This window comes from Neolamprologus brichardi, chromosome 3 (genome assembly GCF_056152115.1).
Source record: "Neolamprologus brichardi isolate AB-2024 chromosome 3, ASM5615211v1, whole genome shotgun sequence".
NCBI classification, from domain to species: domain Eukaryota; kingdom Metazoa; phylum Chordata; class Actinopteri; order Cichliformes; family Cichlidae; genus Neolamprologus; species Neolamprologus brichardi.
The window spans coordinates 59,102,844-59,126,645 of NC_142106.1; the positions used below are offsets into that span (position 1 = coordinate 59,102,844).

The following is a 23,802-nucleotide window of genomic DNA, read 5'->3' on the forward strand; positions in this document are numbered from 1 at the left end:
TTGGTGAGCTAACATGGTGATGCATGTGGGTCGTGTTGAAGAGTATAATGAATCGAAGGAAGATTTTGAGTCATATTTGGAGCGGTTGGAGCAATGGATGTTGGCAAATGATGTTTCCGATGAGAAGAAAGTGTGCACGTTTCTCTCTGTGATCGGAGCAGATACATACAGGCTGCTAAAGAATCTTGTGTCTCCGAGGGTACCCATATATACACTATAGCTTCAGAAAGCTTCATGTGGTCATTGTTGGGTTCAATATTGAGGAGGGGTAGAGGAGGTAATCAACTTTCAAAATAACAACACTGATCCGGCCAGGTGGAGTCAAACGATGATTTAATGCACGCGTGGGGGGACCACCGCCGTACGCAGACAGCGCCGATCCCCGACTTACAGAGCATAAGCAGATGCTTTATATACCATCAGGGCTTAAATTTAATACGCCCCTTCAACGTCAATCAGATACAGGTCATACATAGGTTTCAAAACCACAAAGACTTTTAACACAGTTTAAAATAACATTGTCTCCGTCTCCACAGCAGATGCTTCCTGTCAGCCTTCTGACTTTCACTTCTCGTCTGGAACACCAGACCCACACCCTGCAAGAAACTGTTCCTCTTTTTGCAGAGACAATTTTGCAGTTGCAAGCAAACATGACTAACCTCTCACCTATAAATGAGTCTATCTACTGTGTGTGTGTGTGTGTGTGTGTGTGTGGCTCGACCTCACACGAACTTTGTCTTATGAGAAGAGAGGCCAATTCTCATGTGCATAATAACCTAACTGAAACTATATCTGTAATATGTTGAATAAATGTTTTAATCAAATGAGTGCCCCTACTTCAAAGCTTAATAAAAAGATATAAATGACTAAAAGATAACAATGAATAACCTGGTTATTCAAATAGCATCCTCCCAACAGCTCCTCAAAGTACCTTTCACAAGCACGCTCTGCAAAAGCCTGCACTTCCTGTCTACTTTGGCACAGAGTGTACTCAGAGTTAGGCCTTTCAGAATCAGCACATACACATTTAAGATTATAACAAGCATTCAAAAGCATTTAAGATCATTGATTTAACTCAACAGTTTAACGTGGTTATAACTGCACCTGTAATAAAGGCTAATTGGGTACCAATATGTTTAAACATCTGAATGCAATATCAGTGCTGTAGATTATGTTATTAATGTTAGTACTGCAATGGTAATGATGATGATTATTAACAATAGCAGTAAAATAGTTTCTCTAATCCCCACATCATCAAGGAAGCAACCAGGAAATATCTGCTGTGTGTAAAAACAGCAACACAAGAATCCAGAATGAAGACAAGAAACTCAAAGCTCACACACAAAACAGGTGGAGCTAATTTTGTGACGTGTTTCTGTAAAAACACCACAGAAGTGAATCATCAAAGTTTCCATGTGAGCTGATGATGCTGCTGCAGAGTTTCTGTGAACCTCCTGTGACCCCGCCTCCTCATACAGAGACATCTTATTGCTCTTCAAACTGCATCACGTGGACACATGTGATTGTGTATTGTAGTATTGATCCCAATGCTGGTATTAGTACTGGATCAATAACACTGGATGGATGCGTTCAGCATGGAGCCCTGAGCTGTGTTACAGACAAACATGAAAACTGACAGGTCTGTGTCATTCACAGTCTGTAACACTTCTAAACAACAGAGGCTGACCCAAGTGCCTCAGAGCCAGGCACGCTCACATCACAGCTCTCTAAATAAGCCAGTTTCAAAATAAGAGCTGAAAGCTGTGTTTGCTTGTGTTAGCTTATTATTGTGGAGACTAACATTCAGTGATCATGTGTTCAGACTCATAATGATTACTCTCAGAAATCCTGATCTTTGTATTTACTGTGTGTTGGATCAATAACTGAGATTCATGGTATCACACAGCTGTGCTGCTGCTGCTGGTGATGTCAGCACATCTGGAACAATACGAGGTATCTGCTACCAGACTGAGCAGGACGTGAGACCTGTGGACTGTTTAAAGCCGTCCCTCCACAGCTCACTCAGACCTGATCCACACCTCAGTGATATTCTCTGACTTCCTCAGTAGAGACAGAAACCATTCAGATCTGGGACGATCAGCTGACTGATGATGTCACACAGACTGTGTTTTTCAGGAACAGTGATTCTGATGTGAGCCTGCTAGCTGACAGCAGACCTGATGAAACCACATGTTCACATCTGTGAGGACAGACTGGACTCTTTGACTGCACCTTGGTTCTCCTCAGAGGTCTGTACAGGAGCATGTCCACCCCCACTGAAGATCTCAGTCACTGTGAAACATAGAAAGCTGCTTGTGTAGCCTCTGCCTCACATGTAGATACAGCTACAGGTTTCTCTGTCAGTCAGACTGAAACAGTGTCCTGATGCTGCATCATTCAGCTCTGTGCCCCAGTCAGCATCACTGTGAGCTACCAGTGTCAGTGTTTCTGCCCTTTTCCTGTAACACTACACTCAGCACAGGCTCAGCTGCTATCCAGTGTTGGACTTTGGCTTCAGCTGCTGTGATAGATCCTCTAACATAGATCAGCTCTGCTACATGTTGTTAGATAAGTGCAGCTGCCTGTCATGTCCTGATGTTTCTCTGGCTCAGCAGCTTCTCCATCAGAGGTTCACATGGAGCTGATCCAGTATCTCCAGTAACTATGTTCTGTGCCTCACTGGTTCATCCTTCTGTCTGTGTGACGTCAGTCAGATGTTGAAGTTAAACTCTGTAATCTTCACTGTGTCACAGAGTTCAGTGAGTCCCATTATTCACAGTATCAATCAGATCATCAGAGAACAGCTGATCAGCAATCAGTGGTGCCAACAGCACCTCCTGTGGTGAGAGGATGCAATAATGCAATGTAGCATTTTTACACTCAACACTTCCAGTCATGGAAACTGTCTGTTGGATCTGTTTGACGTTGCTTTCTTGTGTTGCTTTCTTGGTTAGAGTTCCTCACAAATGTCCAGATTCTTCTTCTAATGAGGCGTCGACCATGTTTTCAGTTCTTTGGAAGAAAACATCGCCCTTTGCCATCCTTCCTTTTCTTTGACTTCTTCAAATGCAGCTGAATTCCAGCTGGTATTTTATTGGACTTTGCAGCTGTTTCTGGTCATCAGTTCATTCCTGCAAACCTCTGAACCTGAACAACAATGATGCTGCATTGCTGGCTGATCCCAAAAGGTTGATTCTGTTCATCTGGACGTTTTCAGAAACGTTTGCTCACTGATCAGGTGACTTCTTCAGTCTCAGCTGACTGCAGCTTTACAACCTTACAAACAGCACATTTGCACAATGACTGAAACCAGCAGCAGCAGCACCTGATATATATGATACTAATATAATACATATACATATATAATCCATACTAATGATGAAGGAACTGAGCTCACAGTCCATTGTTCATTCAGTGAACTACTCAGTTTATTTTGGGCCTCAGAAATGCTCACTCTGTTTGTACATCACTGTCAGCAATAGACTCATTCTGCTGTGTGGACAGGAACACATGTGACATCACTTCCTGTTTGTTTGTGACTGAAGAGGAAGAAGTTTACAAGGAATCATTTAGAAGAGTTTCAAACATCAACTGATTGAATCCATGAATCTGAAAACGTGTTTGTGAGTGAAAGAGACAGACATGTACAGACTGAACTATCTGTTCAACAGTCAGAGTGTTTCTGTAACAGGAGACACTCTTTCCACCCCACTCAGCACAGGGACACTGAGGCACCACGAGACCAGTAATAAAACCCAAACCCAGGATAAAGAGTTTGAGTGAATGTGGTGTTGAGGGTGTGGAGGTGGATCAGAGTGTCAGAGGAGACTCTGTAGAAGGACAGAGTGCCAGCAGGACAGTCCACATACACTGCTGCTCTGTTAGAGACAGAGGAGGAGGAGGAGATGGATGTTGATCTGTTATTGTGCCAGACAGACTGAGGACCATTATAATCACACTCCAGACTCCAGGACTGATCATTCCCTCCAAACGCACAGTCATCACTGCGTCCTTTCCTTCTGATGCTTCTGTAACTCACTGATATATAAACGGTTCCTCTCCACTCGACCTCCCAGTAACAGCGACCAGTCAGACCATTTCTACACAGCAGCTGATAAACATCAAATCTGTCTGGATGATCAGGATATGACTGAACCTCCTCCACATATGTCACCTTCCTGTTGTTGTCAGACAGTTGGAGCTTTGTGTTCACTGTGTTTGTGTCGATTGTGAGTTGACAGGAATCTGATGGAGAGAACAAACACAATCCAGTTGCAGTTATTGATCCATCATCTGTTCATTGATTGACACTTTGATGATGACTCCTGACATGATGAAGATGGTTGAATGTGTGCTGCTTTGTTTTCATGAATCCCATTAAAAACACACTTACACTTCCTCAGACCTGGTCTCAACCATCGGACTCCAGCAGGCTCCACCCTGAAAGGAGGAGGGGGGTCAGAGCAGCACAGTCAGCATGCACACATGGACATTACATGGCTCTCATACACACACTGTTACACACTGAGCTCAAAGCTCGGCTCCACTGTTTTATTCAAAGAAATCTACATTTATTTATCAGCACATTTAAAAACAGGTTGAGCCAAAGTGCTGCACAGAGTAGAGAGAAAATAGGAAACATACACAGTAATTACTATAAAGACTCGTCAGAATTGAAAGCTACAGAGTACAAATGTGTTTCCAACCGGGTTTTAAAAATGTCGAGTGTTGGTGACGACCTGATGTGAAGGGCGACTGTTCCAGAGTTTGGCTGCAGCGATCGATAAAGCTCAGCTCTGGTTTTACGTCTAGTTCTGGTCAGAAGCTACTTATCTGCAGACCTGAAGGCTCGACTTGGATTATTTTGTTAAAGAGAGATAAGATGGAGCCAATCCATTCAGAGATATAAAGACAAACTACAAGATCTGGAAGTGGATTCTACGACGTACTGGTAACCAGTGGAAAAAGCTGGAAAAAGCTGGTGATGGGTCGTCTAGCACAGACCCACCGCTGGAACCAGACAATTCATGAGGGAGAGAACTGTGACAGCGCCGTTCCTTCACTTGACCTCAGTCGCTCTCGTCTGCTCCCTCGTAACACTGCTCTTTATTGAGGTTACATGAATATGCATAAGTTCATTAACATATGATGTCTTACACAGGTATGAACAAGGAGTACCAGTCTGTGCATTGTGTAGATATGTGTGTGTGTGTGTGTGTGTGTGTGTGTGTGTGTGTTCCAGATGTGACCCCGTGAAGACTCCCGAAGCTGGTGCTAAGAGTCCAGTGGTCCCCCTAACCAAGGGATTTTATACTACACCATAAATCAGTAAGAGAAGGTACGACCTCTCTCATGACCTTAAGGTGTGTGTGCATGCCAGAGCACTCTGGAAGGCACACAGAGTCTTCACAGACTACTAAGGATCGAACCTCTATCATTATGCAATCGATTATAAAACTCATATATGAGTCAATATTTCTAAGCAAACCTTACAGCTGCTTTTAAAAGCAAAATTTATTTGTTTCTCAAATGAGAAAGAGCTGTCGAGAAACACTCCTAAATCTTTAGCAAACAGAGTTCTGAACTTTTCCAGTGGGCCAAGGTCAACATTATTAGATAATGATAATTCTTTTACCTTGCATTATAACAATGTGAGGAGTTAATGCTAAGTATACTGCCATTAGCGGCTAATTCTAATTAGGGGTGAATAATTATTACCAGCTAATGCTAATATTGTTTTCTCTTCCCTTTTAACAATGTGAACAGCTAGTGCTAGGTTGGCTGATGCTAGCAGCTAATGCTAATTTGCCGTGAATTAGCATTATATTAGTGAGGAGTTAATCCTGAGTAGACTGCCATCAGTGGCTAATGCTAATTTTAGGTGAATAGGAATTGGCATCTAATGCTAATACCATATTTTCTTGCTTTATAACAATGGGACCAGCTAATGCTAAGTAGGTTACCGTTATTGGCTAATACTAATTTGAGGTGAATTAGCATTATCCATTAATGCTTACTTTTTAACAATATGAGTAGGTAATGTGAACACTTTTTTTCATTCAATTTTAACTTTTCCCCTGCGATGTGAAGAGTTAATGCTAAATAGCACGCAATTAGTGGCTAATTCTAATTTTAGATGAGAAAGCATTAGCAGCTAATGCTCATATTGTTTTCCTTTGCTTTGTAAAAATGACAGAAGCTAATAATACGAAGTCTACCATTATTAACTATTGCTAATTTGATGTGAATTAGCATTATCCGATAATGGTAACCCTTTTCCCCTACATTATAACGATGTCAGGAGTTAATGCTAAGTAGGCTGCCATTAGGGGCTAACTCTAATTAGGTGAATAATTATTATCAGCTAATGCTAATATTGTTTTCCCTTCCCTTTTAACAATATGAGCAGCTAATGCTTATTTGATATGAATTAGCATTATATTAGTGAGCAGTTAATGCTATGTAGGCTGCCATTATTAACTAATGCTACTTTGACGTGAATTAGCATTATGTGCTAATGTTAATACTGTTTTCCCTTACTTTTTAAAAATGTGAGCGGCTAATTCTAAGTACGCTGTTGTAAATAGCTAATGCTAATTTAGTGTGAATTAGCATTATTCAATAATGCTATAATTCTCTTACTTATTATAAATGATAGTAGCTAATACTACTACTCTTTTCCGTTGGGTAACAACGATGTGGGGAGTTAATGCTAAGTAGGCTGCTTTTAGCGGCTTATTCTAATTAGGGGTGAAGAATTATTAGCAGCTAATGCTAATACCGTTTTCTCTTCCTTATAACAATATGAGCAGCTAATGCTAATTTGATGTGAATTAGCATTATATTAGTGAGGAGTTAATGCTAAGTAGGCTACCATTAGCAGCTAAAGCTAATGTGAGGTGAATAAGCATTAGTAGCTAACGCTAATACCCTTTTCTCTTATATTATAATGATGTGAGACGTTAATGCTAATTAGGCTTCCGTGAGAGACTCCTTTCCCTTGCATTATAAAGATGTGAAGAGTTTATGCTAAGTAAGCTGCCATTAGCAGCTAATGCTAATACTGTTTTCCCTTGCTTTATACAACTTGAGCAGCTATTCCTAAGTAGGCCACTTTGCTCTGCTAAGGATTTATGTGACCATGATGGAAACTCTGATAAGCTAATGCTGCTAAGCTAATGCTTTTTATGGGCCCTGTTAGAATCAATATTTCATTCTCATTCTGTTGTTTGAGAACAATAACAGAAAAATGTGCACTTGAGAACAAATTTATTGTGAATTCAACTGTGAATGTAGAGTTTGTCATTATTTAAGCTTCCATTTCCAAATGTTAGCTGACACTTTATTAGGTACACTGGCATCTATCTCAGGTACACCTGTGACCTAGATGTTCCTGCAAATAGACTCCTTGGAGACCCCTATATAAATGTCCATGTACTATCCAGCTAGACTAGTGTGTCTGTCCCCGAAAATATTCCTGCATGTGTGATTGTTCATGTGTCATCTGCAGGAAACAAACAGGAAGTGAGTGAAAGACACAGGAAATGTTTCCAGCTCTTCCTCCTCTATCAGAAATTCTTCATACCTGAGAGTGTCAAGCCTCCAGCCTGGATCCTTCAGTCCAGCCGACAGCAGTTTCATTCCTGAGTCACCTGGATGATTGTAACTAAGGTCCAGCTCTCTCAGATGGGAGGGGTTGGAGCTCAGAGCTGAGGCCAGAGAAGTACAGCCTTCCTCTGTGATCAGACAGCCTGACAGCCTGCAGACACACAAAACAACAATATATCTGTCAACAATAGTTTTCTCTTTGTAACAATAACATCTATCCATTGACATCCATTCAATGTAACTTTATTTATAAGTGACAATACCCAACAGACAACAACAGCTTCAGTCATCTCAAGCTGTTTAACAGTGTAAGGTAACAGCCTCCAATATTAGAGAGAAAGCCCCAAACATCAGGCAATCGACTGTGAGCAGCACTTGGTGATGGTGGGAAGAAGAACTCCCTTTGATACAAAGATCCTCCCAGTGAAAACAGGCTCCAGGAGGAGCATCTACCATGACTGGTTGCAGGGTGAGAGGAGAGAGAAGAGATGAGCTCAGAGAGACAAGAACAAAACACAAACTAAGGAGAGAGAAGACAAAAGTTAAGGACATGCAGTAGTGACATATAAAAGCATCAGGAGTGAAAAGAGGGGAGTGGAGAAGAAAGCAGACCATCATGGGAAGTCCACCAACAGCCTGAGCCTATAGCAGCATAACTAAGGGATGGTTCAGGGTCACCTGATCCAGCTCGAACTATAAGCTTTATCAAAAAGGAAAGTTTGAAGCTGATTTTCAAAGTAGAGAGGGTGTCTGTCTCCTGAACTCAAATTGGGAGCTGCTTCCAAAACCAGTCCAACATAGCCAGGCTTTCTTTGCTGCTTTGACAAAACCTCAAATCCCAGTCAGAGATGATGGGCGTCATTATGCATCTCAGCCAATGAGAGCATTGAGGGTGGGCCTAATACTTCTGCAGCACTCACATGACCCAGGACAGAAAGAAAGGGGCGGGGACAGAAACATGGAGACAGGTACAGATCTTTGACATTTTCATTTTGAACTGTTCCAGGAGGCAGTGTTGATACAACTAAAGTTGTCTGGAAGCAAAGTTGAGTTTTTTATCGTCTGAGTACTTCAAGTCTGAAGTATCACGTAAATGCATTACACGCTGTTGATGGCAGCAAACAAACCACCCAAACAAACAGAGGTGGGGGGCTTGGGCAGACTACGTAGATTCAGCTTGTGGGAGGAGTCTAGATAAACCAAAGAAAGACAAGCTAACAAACGCCACAGTGAAGTGAGTAGCTACAAACTGCACGCCGATTAATGTTGTTGAAGAAGTCGGTCTGAGGAACGTTCTTAGGATCAACAAATGACGGCATGTATGAGCCTCAAGACGCACCATCACAAGAAGAACACATGAGCTGTAGAAAAAGGAGAGACTATGAAAGCCACGGTGTTACAACATGAACCAGCTGTTTGTCTCTCTGGAGACTCCTGGACGTAGCTGGGTAACCATGGTTACCTGGGAGTTCCAGAAACGTGCAGAACATGTGATTCATGTTGCACAGCAGTGGGACATTTGAAATAAAGTCAGCACACTCAGTACAGATAGTGCATCAAATATGATGCTGCTGCCAGACATCTGCCTTTGAACACATCCCTGCATCGCGTACAACACCAAGGTTGCCATGGCAATCACAGCTAACAGAAACAAAGTTCACAGCTGGAAGCCTGCAGGTATATTTAACATGATGTATTTCTCAGTGTCCTGTCTGTGTGTGAGAGACAAACAGCCTCTGTATGTGTGTGCAAATACAGCATGAATATGTAGAGGACATGTTTGTGTATATAAGTAAATGAATGCTCTGCGTCATTTGAATCTTTGATTCTTGTTTCTGTTGCAGGTCTGTGACTGAACTTCTGGGAGGAGAAACGTTGGTTTCATGCTCTGTGATTCTGTGTTTTGTCATCTCTCTCAGGTGATGGAGAGCTCAGATGATGACCCCGCCTACGTGGTCAAATTCAAGTCTACATTCAGAACAGACCTGGAGACACGCAAGCAAAATGCCAACATTGTATATGTGAAAACTGCTGCTGCACTGGAGCCAGATTCAAGGAGCTCAAGTGTTTACCCAGATCTTACTGAACTTACTGAAGGAACAGAGGGTTTTTGGAGGGAAAACTGTGGAAGCAACAACATCCGAGCCACCAGAGAAAAAGTTGGCCCTGTTGGTGCTTCATCAGAATGTGATTGTGAACAGGAGGAAGACTCAGCTGAGAACAGTGTGGTGGATACAGAGCAGAGCCCACCATCAGTACAGAGGCCTGTCCATTAGAGTGCTGCTCCAAACATGCAGCACATGTACTTGACCACAGCTGCAACATCTGTACCCGTGAAAGCTTGTTCTCTATTGCTGCTCATATTGTACAGAAGAAGAGAGTTTCTTTATCATCAGAAAATGTCAATGAGCTTGTGAGTCTTAGCAGCTGGCTCGGTGCAGAGGAGGAAGAACATGTCAAGTCAGAGGAAGATAAATGCAGTTCATGTTGTCAACTCAACCTGGACTATTGAAAGAGTTTTTCTTTGTGTTGTTTCTGACTGAGATTCTCCAAAGGAAATCCAGCACAAACACACACTTCACACACTCAAAGTCCTGCACAGTAAATGAGCTGATGAGCGTTTGTGCTGCTCCCTGATAACAGAACAATAGTTCTGCTGGTTCCTGTTCTGAAAACACACATTTATAAATGTTCACTTGCTGTTGATCAAAGGTATGTTGGTGGCTCTGGACGCTGAGGGGAACTTTGTAAAAAACTAGATCAAATGTTAACGTACTGGCAGAGGCAAAGAACTCTGATTTGATATTTGATTAGATTCATGTTTCAGCTCAGACTGACAGAAATATTTGAGCTGCTACTGTGTTAAAGGGAACACTGCTGTTAGAAAGCACCTGATTTGTTTCTGCATACTGAATGTTGCACTTCTTATACTGCAGTACTATTAAAATAAGTACACAATACACTACTTTTGAACTCATGATTGAATGTTGCTGTAACAAACCCATTAATGGTGATTCAAAGTGTTCATGGTTTCCCAGCACAACAAATGATTGCACAAGTGTGACTGATCCACTTTCTAATGTGTGTGTAGCCCACACTGTGTGTCACTGTGTCACAGGTGAGTCTGTGTATCCAGGTTCTATGAGGAGAACAGGATATAGTGACTGAGTCCAGCAGCTTAAAGTCTGACTCCTCCATTTAAATAACTCACACCAACAACGGAATAGCTTTGCCTTTGTGTAGCTGACACTTCATTTTAATGTCCTTCTATTCTGGTTCATCTGGTTTCAGTTTATATAAGCACACAGGTTTCATCAGGGACTCTATGACCTCCGTAATCTTTGCTGGGCCTTAATGCTCTGAACAAAGCTGCACATCACAAGACTAAATAGAAATCAGTCTTTCATTTGTCACTGCTGTTTGACTTCAGCTCTCAATGTCCCACCATAACCCATGGAAGGAATTACTGTCCATCCAGGCTCCTGAACATGAAACTGATGAAGGTGGAGTATTGTGAGGGCTGATGGAGATGATGATGGTGAATCCAGGAGCAGTGGGTGGATGGCAGCATCAGCATTAAGATCAGTGTGAGAATACATCATCATCCACAAAGAAAACCCGTCTGTGTCTGACGCTCTTGTTAGAAATACGCAGTCCCAGCAGTTAGCTTGTCTGTTAGTTAGCTGAGAGCTAACTCACTTGTACATTGAATACCAAACCGTGTAAACCAGGGGTGTCAAACATATGGCCCGTGGGCCAAATCCAGCCCTTGAGATAATTTCATATGTCAAATATTGATGAATTTTCAGGCTTGCTGATAATCAATGTGAGCACGGCTGAGATTTTATTCTGATGAGCAAACCATGTGGCCAAACACTTTAAGAGACAGACTGGGATCATACCATTATGTGAAAGAAGACGGAAATGTCCCATAGACAGCAAGGGTAGTGGTAGAGACCAGGTACACAGAGAAATGGGGAGCTGTATTGAAATGCAAGCGTGTCAGGAAAGAGTGAAAAGGCAAAATGAGCAGCATCTGGCTGCATTTCAGTGATATTGAAGACCACAAAGCTGAGTGCAAAATTTATATAGGAGATAAACAGGAGACGCTGAGAGTAGAACTGATAAAATTAGGAGCTGGCTAAAGTGAGACCCATTTTTATTTCCACCCATTTTCCATTGTGGAGGACAAAAGGTTTCAAACTCGTCCAGGTCTTAATCCTCACGTGTGTTCTTCCTAATAGCAGTAAATGGATAAAAACAAGGCTTTTATGAAAACACTGAATACAAATTGCTGCCTTTATAAAGACTAAATGTACAGTTCAGTATTGAATACTATATAAAATAAACTATATAAAGTGTGTCTGAATGGCAGAGATGCAGGAAATATATGCATATAGCACAGAGCCATGGCTCAGTGTCTGAATGAGTCTCACAGACCTGAATGTGCTGTTGAAGCCATTTATAATTATAACTTAATTCTTTACTCGTTTGATCTGCTCCTTACCACAAGCGACCAGACGTAGAAGGTTTTGGACTTTTAACTATATTTTCTTAAGTTTTACAACTTTTCTTACTGTTAAAAACCTCCTTATGGCCATTCATGCTATACAAAGTAATTAGACATGTGTGGTATCTACAGAAATGTCAGAATCTCAGCTAAAAGTTCACAAAACCATCTCAACAACCACCAAACAGCTAAAACAGCAGGTGAACAGATTACACAAAAAAGATGTAAACACAAATCCCCCTGATCATCTGTTTTTTTTTTAAACATGAAGCGTAGTTTTGGATGTTCATTTACTGCTGGTTCAGTGAATTTTGGTTGGACAGTGATGAAACCTGCAGTCTCAGAATCTGTGAGAAGTCTGCTTTCAGCACGCAACAGCATTGTTGTGTTGTGTGCTGTGGATTCACCTCTGCAAACTCATCACTGTTTTACCATCATGTTTCTACTTAGACAATAACAAAGGAATCAGTTCCCAGGAACTACTTCCTGTCTTGTTAACATAAGAGTATGTTGCCCTTCAAAACACCTCCACTTCTCTTCTTATTAGAGGACTGCCTTATTATTAATCTGCTAATTCTGTCAGTTGATGAAAGAAAAATGCTTGATCTCACCTGAGAGTTTCCAGTGTACAGTGTGGACTCTTCAGTCCTTCAGACAGAAGCTTCACGCCTGAATCCTTCAGGTTAATGTTACTCAGGTCCAGCTTTCTCAGATTAGAGGTCTGAGAGCTGAGACCTGAGGCAAGAGCTTCACATCTTCTCTCCGACAGGTCACAGTGACTCAGTCTGAAAAATAACAGATAAACAATTACAAAAATAAAACACTTATGTTGAAGTGTAATGAGATACTATTATATTTAGCAATATTTAATCTTGTTTTTGTCAGGAAATTGAGCACTTGTGCAGAGCAACGTGTGGAGAGAATCAGAGGAGAAGAAGTGAAGAGAGAACAGCAGTAAAACAACACTGAATTGTTCAGTGTGCTTTTGATGTCAACAAAATGTGTCAAATTTCTTTATTTTATATTTGTTTTAGTAGAATTGATGATCATCACTTAGATAACAACCACAGGCCAGGTCTAAATTGCACTTTGGTAACAGCTACACCCAGAAATATTTCAGAAATGTGGACAATTTGTGCTCCAATGTATTCAGTATTGAACAAACTGAGTACCGATGACCACTTAATATTTTTGATATTTTATTTGAGTTGTTCCACCTGATCTGTGTTAACTTGAATAAACATTTAAAAACTAAAGCTATGATCACATATGTACTTACAGAGCTTTGTTGGAGGCTTTGACCGCTGGCAGCAGCCTAACGGTGTGTTCACACCGAACGCGATGGACGCGAATAGAGCGTCAGGTTTACATGTAAAGTCAATGGAAAAGCGCGATGACGCGCGATTGCGGGTCCCGCGAAAATTCGGAAGCAGATTTGCATCGCGAAAACGCCAAAACGCGTGAAACGCGCGTCTGGCGCGTTTGACTCGCGAATAAAACCACACGCGTGAGTTTTTGTGTTGCATTTTGTGCATACGCGCGTTTCGCGTCTACCGCTCGAGTTGGAAAAATCTGAACTCCAGCGTCAAATCGCGCCGCGACAACCAATCAGGAGCCTGGTGACGTGGCTCTGACCTAGGTCAAAGGGGCAGATCCAGCCAAAGCCCTTGATTCTTCATTCAGTATGGAGGAAAAGCTAATCAGTGCCGTGGCTAATCACCCAGAGCTATATGATGCTAGCTACTACTTCTACCGAGACAGGAATAAAGAGGACCTAGCTTGGAGACACATAAGTGAGGAGATCGGGCAACCTGGTAAGTTCATTCCTTCTTCTTTTTAATTTTCAGACTGACCCGATGAACCCGCGCAAAAGCTAGCAAGCCCGCCTACTGTCCCGTTATTTTCCCACTGATGTACAAATACCTTTTCGCTAACAAGATAATGCGTTTATTCAGAGGACATCTGCAGGAGAAAGTGGAAGAGCCTCAGGGACACTTATAATAAGGAGAAGAAGACAGAGAAGGAGAAGAGGAGTGGGTCTGCAGCAGGATCGGGGAGAAGATGGAAGTTCTTCGCGGTCATGGGGTTTCTGGACCCCTTCCTCACCCCGCGGGAGACTAGCGGTAATATGGTGCGGACCGTGGAGAACTTCTCCCCCGAGGACCAGGGACAGCCCGAAGAGGCAGCAGGGGAGTGTCAGTCAGAAGGTATGTTTACATTGAGTTAATGTAGGCAGTTAATTTATGCGTGTTGTCATACAGGAGCATATTTTGATTATTAATAAACAGCATACAGTAGTCCCGCTGTTCATCCGTCACTGCCTCGGCTTTTCGCTGATTTTTTTATTGCACTGTACAGCTTTCAACGATGCGCATTGCATTCTGCAGCCCAAATGACAAATCTCCTCCATGTCGTGTCTCCTGCGCTTGCCAAACTTATCATGTTTGGTTTTGATAACCATCACGTCCAATAGAAAAAAACAGCACAAAAACACTCATAACTATGACCCTCATTAGGAAATAGACACCTGCACCGGGAGCAAAAAAGACGCACAAAAGCGCGGCATAATACTTTTACGTTTTAAAATCGACAAAGGTTTTCACTTTGAGAATCAACTTGTGAGAACTGTGACTACTGTTCATGTGCTGCAATAAATGAGAGCCCACTGTATATAATAAGTATATATAAGTATATAATAATATAATATTCTCTATGACTATTGTCTTCAACCTGTTAACATTTAATATTGTCTTCATAGAGTCAAGTAATCATGCAGCAGAGTCCTCCCCTGTCTCTTCTCCTGGCTCCCCAGTCCCTGGTCCCTCAGCTCCTGCTGCTGCACCCACAGGTATGAACATCAAGCACTGACAGCTTTTTACTTGCTTGGATTCCCTTGTGATCACCTTTACTAAATATCTACAACAAATCTGTTTATATCATGTTTTTTTCAATTTTGAAAATGAAAATCTAGTAGCAGCCTTCTCATTACTTTGTGTTGTTTTGTGCTGTGTTTTACAGGCCCACAGAGGAGGACAGCTCGAAGGCGGGCGAGGGACGGGTCCCAGGACGGTCCATCGGCGGTGGAGCTGGCCATCCTGGAGTCCCTAAAGAGGCCACGCCCGTCTCCAACTGAACATTTCCTCCTCGGCCTTGTTCCTGTTCTGGAGAGCATGCCGCCTCAGACACGAGAATTCGTGAAATTTCAAATTTATAAATTAGCTTTTGAAAACAGCACAGCTGTGTTAAATTTGGAAACATTGGACCCTAATGATCAGCAGTTTTCTGATGAGGCAGCAGCTCTCCAGGGCAGAAACAATGTTCTTATTTTTCTCCTCCTTCTCCCTGAGGCTCTTCCACTCCAAGCTGGGTCCTTTTTATTCCTGTCTCTCTGTAAATAGTTAAATTTCATATATTTATGATAAATGTTTTTGTTACTGAATTTATATTTTTTCAAATAAACATTTATAATGACAAAATGTCTCTGTTCTACTACACAGCAAATATTGGCACCCGACTTGACACAAGTAGAATTTATTTCATATTATACTAATGACAAAACATACTAATACAGTGGGATGCAAAAGTTTGGGCAACATTGTGAAAAGTAATTATTTTCTTGTACAAATCATTGGTTGTCACAATAAAAATAGTCAGTTAAATATATCATATAGGAGACACAGTGATATTTGAGAAGTGAAATGCAGTTTACAGAAAGTGTGCAATAACTGTTTAAATCAAGCAGGTGCATAAATTGGCGACACAAAAAAAGAGAAATGAAATAAATATTTAGTGTATATCAATGTGTGTGTCTCCTATATGATATATGTAAGTGACATTTTTCATTGTAACAGCGATTCATACAGGAAAATAATAACTATTAATAAGGTTGCCCAAACTTTTGCACCACTGTATATAGGAACATAGTGAAGACAAGTTACTTAAGAGAGTAAAAAGAGGTTAGTTTATTTTGGAGTAGAGCTCCATTTATTAAGAAAAATTTAAAAAGACAGGAACACTCTTTAGAGGTTTGTGGGTGGCTCTTAAAAGAGCCGTTGTAGGGAAGTCACTCGGACTTCAAACAGGCTACTCCTTTGGTTGCCAAGACACAGCTCCCTCCACCGAGAAGTGAGCCATGAATTTCTCCCTCACCAGGACAGCCTCTCTGGAGGAGTTGTTTGCTGGCAAGGAACCTGGACAAAATTGTTTAAAATGAGTATTATGTGTACTGCAGTTACAAAATACATTATTGAAATTCCAAAATTACAAATTGCAAAACATAAATCTTACATAAAACATTTTGTAATTATAAGGATAATTACATGATATATATTAGATATAATCTAAAACAGTCTGCGGTGATTATATACAAATATTCAACTATCCCAGAATTAAACCAGGTCTAAATAAAAAGGAGTGAGTATCACTACAAAGGTTAACTCAGTGGTCCTAATGCTACAGTTTGATATCAGCAAACACCGAGCGCATACATTGATATGACACCACAGCCATGCTATCAATGCAAACACTGATAACAGCATAAATCGAATTAAATCGGGACTTGATGAGACCTTTTGAGTATCACTAGAAATATTATAAACAGTCGTCTCCGTACCACAGTTTGCTTTCAGTAAACACCGAGAGCATTCACTGTTAGCATAGCACATCCACGTTAGCAGTGTATAAATGGATAGTTTAGCATATATTAGCACAGGTATCAATAAAGGACTACCGTATTAAATACTTTTACTAACCTCAGGCAGATGGACAGGCGCTCTGCAGGTTGGATTGAGCGCCTGTAATTGGTGTCTAGGCGGGCGATTCTGGGACCGACCCGGGGAAGCAGGTCCTCAAACTGGCCGAGTGAAAGACGGTGATATCGCTGAAATCGGCCATCATCCAGGCGCAGCTCCTGGAGCAAATGGTGAAACTCACCAAACTGCTCATGCCTCTGGAGGACCTGATGGACCCAGGTACGGCGAGGGCGTCTTTTACGCGCTGCTCTGCTCTCCACAGTACATAGAGAAGGGAGACTCTCTCTTCAAGCGCTAACTCGACAGCTGCCAACTTGCAAAGATACCGGTCTGGCACAACTTCCTCCCACATCCCTCCCACATTTCCGGTTCACGCGCGTCAAAATATCATATTTTGACACGCGATGGATTTTTCTTGGACACGCGTTGAGGCGCGAATGTGCACGCGTCAAATTAGGGGCGTTTGGGGCGTTTTTGTTCGCGTCCATCGCGTTCGGTGTGAACACACCGTAAGAAGAGCCTTTTTAAAGGCTCATGTTCTCACTTAGATCATTTATTTCTACTTACATTTTTTCTGGGAAAAATGGGGATTACTTTGAAAACAGGAACTATTTTCCCCAAAAATCAGCCCTGGATTAGTAAATCACTCAAACATCTTCTCAGGCAGAAGAAGCTGTCTTGTTATGAGGGAGAGAAGAAAAAGATTGAGACACAGAAACTTGTTGAAAGAGAGATAAAGCAGCTAAAATCAGGTCTAAAAGTAAAGCAGAGCATAAGTTGAATAAAAGACACTCAAGGCTGGCTTGGAAAGGAATGAAGTCCATGGTGGGGATGCAGAACAAGGACCAAAGATGAATGTGATGCTGAATCAGCAGAAGACTTGGACTCATTTGATTCCATCTTTGATATCATTGATTTCAATGAAGAGCTTTGTGATTGTAGCAAAGGGCTGATAGCTCTAAGAGTCCCACTGATGAGGTGTCTGTGAAGGTTCGCAGTCATCTAAAGAGCTTAGAAAAAAAGGCATCAGGACTTCTTTAAGTTTCTTGAAGACGTTTCACCTTTCACCTCTCATCCAAGAAGCTTCTTTATTTCTAGGGTCAAATGGTGGAGAGTCCCAGATTAGCCTGTGTACAAACAGACTTCAGCCATATGAGAGTGAGTGTGAGTGAATGAGAGCACACACAGGACACTCTGATCTCTGAATGTGTGTGACTCAGTGAAAAAGAGGATTGTACTGGATATACTGTGACTGTCAAACAGAGTTTAAAGAGAAAGGTGTTTGGATTAAAATGGATTATGCTAAAGTGAACGTGCGAATGAAATATGAACTGACTGAAATGTGAAGTGAAGATTATTCAGATGTAAAAGAGGGAGAGGGGGTGATAATAAGGTGGGGCTGGAGATCAGTGAAGGGCATGTAAACACCTGATTGGCTGAGTAGATATCAGATCGATAGTTTCACAGTTTTCCCTGTGGATTATAACTTTAAGAAAATGTGACATTCATCAAGGAATCCTGCTCTCCGGATTATTTCCATGAACACTGAGCTGGAACACATCTACAGTGCTGGAAGTGCTCATCTCACCACCAACCTCTCTGTGCACATTCACTTTTTAACCCTTTGTGAGACACTAAAGGTGTAAATCTGAGTATTTATCTATGTTAGTGCAAACACCTCTAATAGGTTGGTTTAGTCTTTCCAAGTCATAACTTCCCTTGGATCTGCGGTCCAGGCTCCTAAAATCATCCTAGTTTAACAAGCACTACAATCTAGAGGAGAGCTGCACTAACAGGTGTGACTGATAAGATCTGACCTGCAAGGATACTCATGTTTATGTATATCAGGACAGGCAGGGAAGACCTGGACATCAACTCTGTCAGGCTGCCCGAGTCCTCTCACCCGCATCTGCTCAGAACTCTGCATTATCTACTGAGTCAGACTCAGAGGATCAAGGATCAGAAGTTCTACAAAGAGTAGAACCAGACTTCCTGTATAGAAGTCTGCGGGCCTACTGATCCACAGTGTCAGCACAACTTTCACATCATATTCATCTCAGCACAACTAAAACATGTGACTGACCTCAGAGTTTCAAATCGACATCGTGGATTCTCCAGAAGAACAGACAGCTGCTTCACTCCTGAATCCTGCAGGTTTTTGTAGGTTCCACTCAGGTCCAGCAATCTGGGATACGAGGGGTTGGATTTCAGTGCTGCTGCCAGATAATCACAGCTGATCTCTGACAAATCACAGTCCTTCAATCTGAATAAAAAATGAAATACGTAAGTTTATTAGACAAAGTGTGAGCTTGAAATCATTCAGTGTTTCATCATCTGTTCAGAGCTGAAGAAGGTTCAGAATGTAGAAGTTTAGAAAATGGAAACTCCAAACAGCTGAAGCCAACAGGAAGCAGCTTCAAACAAACACAACAAGAGAAAAAACTCTGAATGTTTCACATTAAAGTCGTACATTCATCATAAAAACAGGACAAAGTCGTGTGTTTCCTTCAAGGAACAACATGGCTTCCCTTTTAAAGGTGAATTGTGAAAGAAATGGACATATTTGAAGTCCAACACCTTTTTCCAGTCACATTATTAAAACAGAAAAACTACAAGCTCATTTTCATTCCAACAAGTCATCTTCTGACCCTTTATTATTATTGTTATTATTCAGTATTTATGGAGGATGTTTTTAAATTAGGCTCAATTATGTGACAGACATTTCAGCACGGTGGCACGGTGGTTAGCACTGTTGCCGCACAGCAAGAAGGTCCTGAGTTCAATTCCAACATCAGGCCGGGTCTTTCTGTGTGGAGTTTGCATGTTCTCCCCGTGTTTGCGTGGGTTCCCTCCGGGTACTCCGGCTTCCTCCCACCGTCCAAAGACATGCAGCTTGTGGGGATAGGTTAATTGGATAACCCAAATTGTCACTAGGTGTGAATGTGCGAATGAATGTGAGTGCGAATGGTTGTCTGTCCCTGTGTGTTGGCCCTGCGACAGACTGGCGACCTGTCCAGGGTGTACCCTGCCTCTCGCCCTATGACAGCTGGGATAGGCTCCAGCGCCCCCCGCGACCCTAAAAAGGATAAGCGGAAGCGAATGGATGGATGGATGGATGTTTTTAAATTAGGCTCAATTATGTGACAGACATTTCATCCCATGTCAGTTTGGCCTCATCCTGGGCCGGATTATCCAGCACACACTCTGACCACAGGCCCAGGGGCCACGCAAAGCTGGGCTCCATCCAAGAGACAGGAAACAAACCAACACAATAATAAAAAGCACCATGTGATCTTCTTACATCTTCAAGACAAACATAGTAAAAACATGAGCATATTTGTTTCCTGATAAAATGATGTGACAGGTAGAACAGAGTAAAGTGGTGGTGTTACAGCCTTTCTCCCCTCTGCTGCCGAGGCTGTTAGTCTCTCCCAAACTCAGCTACAGGACTTCCAAATGAATGAAAGCAGCAGAAGTGGCTTTACAAATGAAAGAGGAAGAGGAGAAGAAGAGGAGAGGGAGGCCACCCTGACCATCACTCCAGCTGAAAACATCACACTTCCATTAAAGTTGGTGAGAAAATGTTGAGCAGGATGAGCTGCTGGCTAATCTGGAGGCTGTAGCAGCAGCTCACAGTCACAGTGGATTTCCACTCATGAAAAAGCTCTGGCTGCTTCATTTCTCATTTCATATTAGAGACTTTAATGCTTCACTGAAGCTGTACTGTGATGCTTCCTTTCCATATTCAGCCCAATGTGCTCTGTATTGTTTTATGCAGGTCATCTAAACAGGGATGAGCAGCTCATTTCAATATAAAAGGTTGGAACTGTAAAGAAAACCCAAATGGTGAGGTGGTGGTGAGTTATTATTAGTGGTGCAACGGATCAAAAATCTCACGGTTCGGATCGGATCACGGTTTTAAGTCACGGATCGGATCACTTTTCGGATCAGCAAAAATAGAAAAAAAAGACAGAAATTTGACTCGCCATTTACTTATTTAAGTATTTTTTGCCTATTAAAAAACATTCAACTGAGGACTCATTTCATGCACTTTAATATAAAAACAAAATTACGGTGCAATATGGACCATGCTGGGCATCCTCTGCATCCTCTGCTCACGGCCATAAACACCCAGAGGAGTCTGTTCAGTGACAGGTTGCTTCTCCCAAAGTCAAGGACCAGCAGACTTAAAAAGTCCCACACACCATAAAACTGTTTAACTCCTCGCTGGAGGGGAGAGGGAGGGGAAACAGGGACAGAGGAGGGGGGAACAAGTAGCTGTAGTGCCTTTTCACTGTGCAATAGTTTTTGTTAATATCCAACGGTGTAATAGACTCACAATACTTGAAATGTGCCGTTCCCTTGTATTCTTACTCCTATTTATTCTATTTATCCCTTTTGTATACTCTGTATTTATATTTGTGTACATTTGGTATATTTCTGCTCACATTCTGCAACTTCTGTCGGTGCTGTGCTACTGGAAACTGAATTTCAGCTTGAACCCACCCAAGGGATAAATAAAGTTTCATCTAATCTAATGTAATCTATAGGGCAGTACAGGGCTTTGTATCTACCACTCTGCTGTGATATAACGAGCGGTCACGGTCACGTGGCTTTCCGTTGCCCTGGAGGTCCACCCATTTGTAGTTAGAGCAACAGAAGATGCCTGGGACAGTTCAGCCATAACTTTAAACTTCTCCTGCTCATACATGCTTGGAACAATCTTGTCACTGAAGTGGACGCGCAACGAGATATCATAGCGTGGCTCAAGCACGTTCATCACAGTTTAAACCTTGTTTTGCACAACAGAATACGGCCTCCCGTCTGCAGCTAAACACCCCAATAGCTTCTGTAATAGCTTTAGCTTTAGCCCGGTCGGATTGGGCAGCAAAGGGCTGCTTAAATGCCGCAAACTCCTCTGCTCCGCCACTTGGACTGCTAGCGCTGACCATAACTACCGCTTGACAGACCCACCACGCCACCATACACATACATTTTTCTTTCTTTTTCGAATCTTCGGATCACGTGCGTACCAAACCGTGGAGTGGGATCAGTTCAGATTTCGGATCAACCGTGATCCGTTGCACCACTAGTTATTATTGTTGTTGATGATCCCCTACATTAACCTACATTCAAATATGCTCTCCAGCTAGAATAGTGTTTGTGTTCCTAGCAGGATTTCATGAATGTGTTATTGTTCATGTCACATCTGTATGAAACAAACAATCCTTCATTATCACTGTTCCAGCATGTAAACCTGAGATCTGTGTGGAGCAGCTGACCTTTACGATGTGCTCAACACAAACATTATTTACCATCAGTTACTGTGTGACTGAACCACGTGGGTGTAGGAAGCATGGCTTTTAGTTTTAATAGCACATGGCAACATTCAGATGTGAATCTATACAGTAACAATTTGATTTGTTACAGACTGAGCGGAGAGAAGTGACTCACTGTGAACGCAGTGATGAGATAAGAAGCTCAGCTCAATTCTGCTCTGTTTCATGACAATCCTGTTATTGAAATATCAGCCTCCTGCTCCTGTGCTTTAGTAAACACATAAATATATCCAAGTACACTTACTTCAGAAACTCTATTAAACTCATTACAAGTTTACTTCAACTTTAAATGCCTCACAACATCAGCCCACATGAGTGAACACAGTAACTCACACAGCTACTGTTCAAGTTTAGTCATCTTTAATACAAATATACCTCATTATTATGAATCTCACAGCTGCCTGCTCATTGAACTGAACAATAATTCTATTTTACCATTAAAACAAAATATGTGACTCTAAAAAAATCTTCAGACAGTAATTAAGAATCTCCTAAGCAATCCAAAGATAAAGAAAAGTTCACCTGCCAACTCTAAAAAGCTTGGTTGTTTATACAATAATATCATTTAATGATATGTTTGGATCCTGACCTGAGAGTTTCCAGTGTACAATGTGGACTCTGCAGTGCAGCAGACAGAAGCTTCACTGCAATACAATTATTGGTTAACTAAATAGCTTCATTAAAACACAACTGTCTTTCTATATGAGCACTTACTCCCTTTAAGCTCCACCTTCTCCAACTTCTGCCGTGAGCACTCACACTTTGCTCTTTGAGCGCAAAACTGATAACCTCTCGGAGAAGCTCGTGGCTCTCCAACGGGAGATTGAGAGACGAGTGACGGACTGTTAGATCAGCTGTGACATTGACATGCAGTTGTTCGCACCAAAGAAAACCACCATCATTTCATGCGGCTAACATACCGGCGCCAGCTGTGGTCTCAAGGCTGGAGCTGAACATAACAAATCTCACCCTGATAACAGACGGTGTTTAGACTGTTCCTTCCCATCCTAACCAAGGCCACCTACAGTGGGGCAAAAAAGTATTTAGTCAGCCACCGATTGTGCAAGTTCCCCCACTTAAAATGATGACAGAGGTCAGTAATTTGCACCAGAGGTACACTTCAACTGTGAGAGACAGAATGTGAAAAAAAAATCCATGAATTCACATGGTAGGATTTGTAAAGAATTTATTCGTAAATCAGGGTGGAAAATAAGTATTTGGTCAATAACAAAAATACAACTCAATACTTTGTAACATAACCTTTGTTGGCAATAACAGAGGTCAAACGTTTACTATAGGTCTTTACCAGGTTTGCACACACAGTAGCTGGTATTTTGGCCCATTCCTCCATGCAGATCTTCTCAAGAGCAGTGATGTTTTGGGGCTGTCGCTGAGCAACACGGACTTTCAACTCCCGCCACAGATTTTCTATGGGGTTGAGGTCTGGAGACTGGCTAGGCCACTCCAGGACTTTCAAATGCTTCTTACGGAGCCACTCCTTTGTTACCCGGGCGGTGTGTTTTGGATCATTGTCATGTTGGAAGACCCAGCCTCGTTTCATCTTCAAAGTTCTCACTGATGGAAGGAGGTTTTG

The 23,802-nt window shown here is 41.9% G+C and overlaps 2 protein-coding genes across 14 annotated transcripts in view; one reads left to right on the forward strand and one right to left on the reverse strand.

Moving 5' to 3' along the window:
* The window catches only part of LOC148105978 (protein NLRC3-like), a 663,817-nt gene that overhangs the window by 348,320 nt on the left and 291,695 nt on the right, over window positions 1–23,802 (reverse strand). Inside the window, exons 5-6 of one of the 13 annotated variants that reach the window (XM_087837910.1) lie at window positions 18,953–19,132; window positions 7,668–7,759 (exon numbers count right to left, since the gene is read on the reverse strand). The exons of 6 other annotated variants lie outside the window; for them this stretch is intronic. In XM_087837910.1, coding sequence (XP_087694036.1) covers window positions 7,668–7,759; window positions 18,953–19,132 — 272 coding nt within the window. Of the gene's footprint in view, window positions 1–3,712; window positions 4,246–4,393; window positions 4,441–7,667; window positions 7,760–12,729; window positions 12,904–18,952; window positions 19,133–23,802 lie in introns of those variants that run through there. 6 more of the 13 variants (XM_087837923.1, XM_087837933.1, XM_087837914.1 and 3 more) reach the window with 6 other exon arrangements.
* LOC148105981 (uncharacterized) lies at window positions 14,067–18,850 on the forward strand. Its single transcript, XM_087830877.1, has 4 exons — window positions 14,067–14,325; window positions 14,877–14,966; window positions 15,137–15,395; window positions 18,718–18,850. The coding sequence occupies exons 1-4, from the start codon at window positions 14,199–14,201 to the stop codon at window positions 18,848–18,850; spliced, it is 609 nt and encodes a 202-aa protein (XP_087687003.1). The 5' UTR covers window positions 14,067–14,198.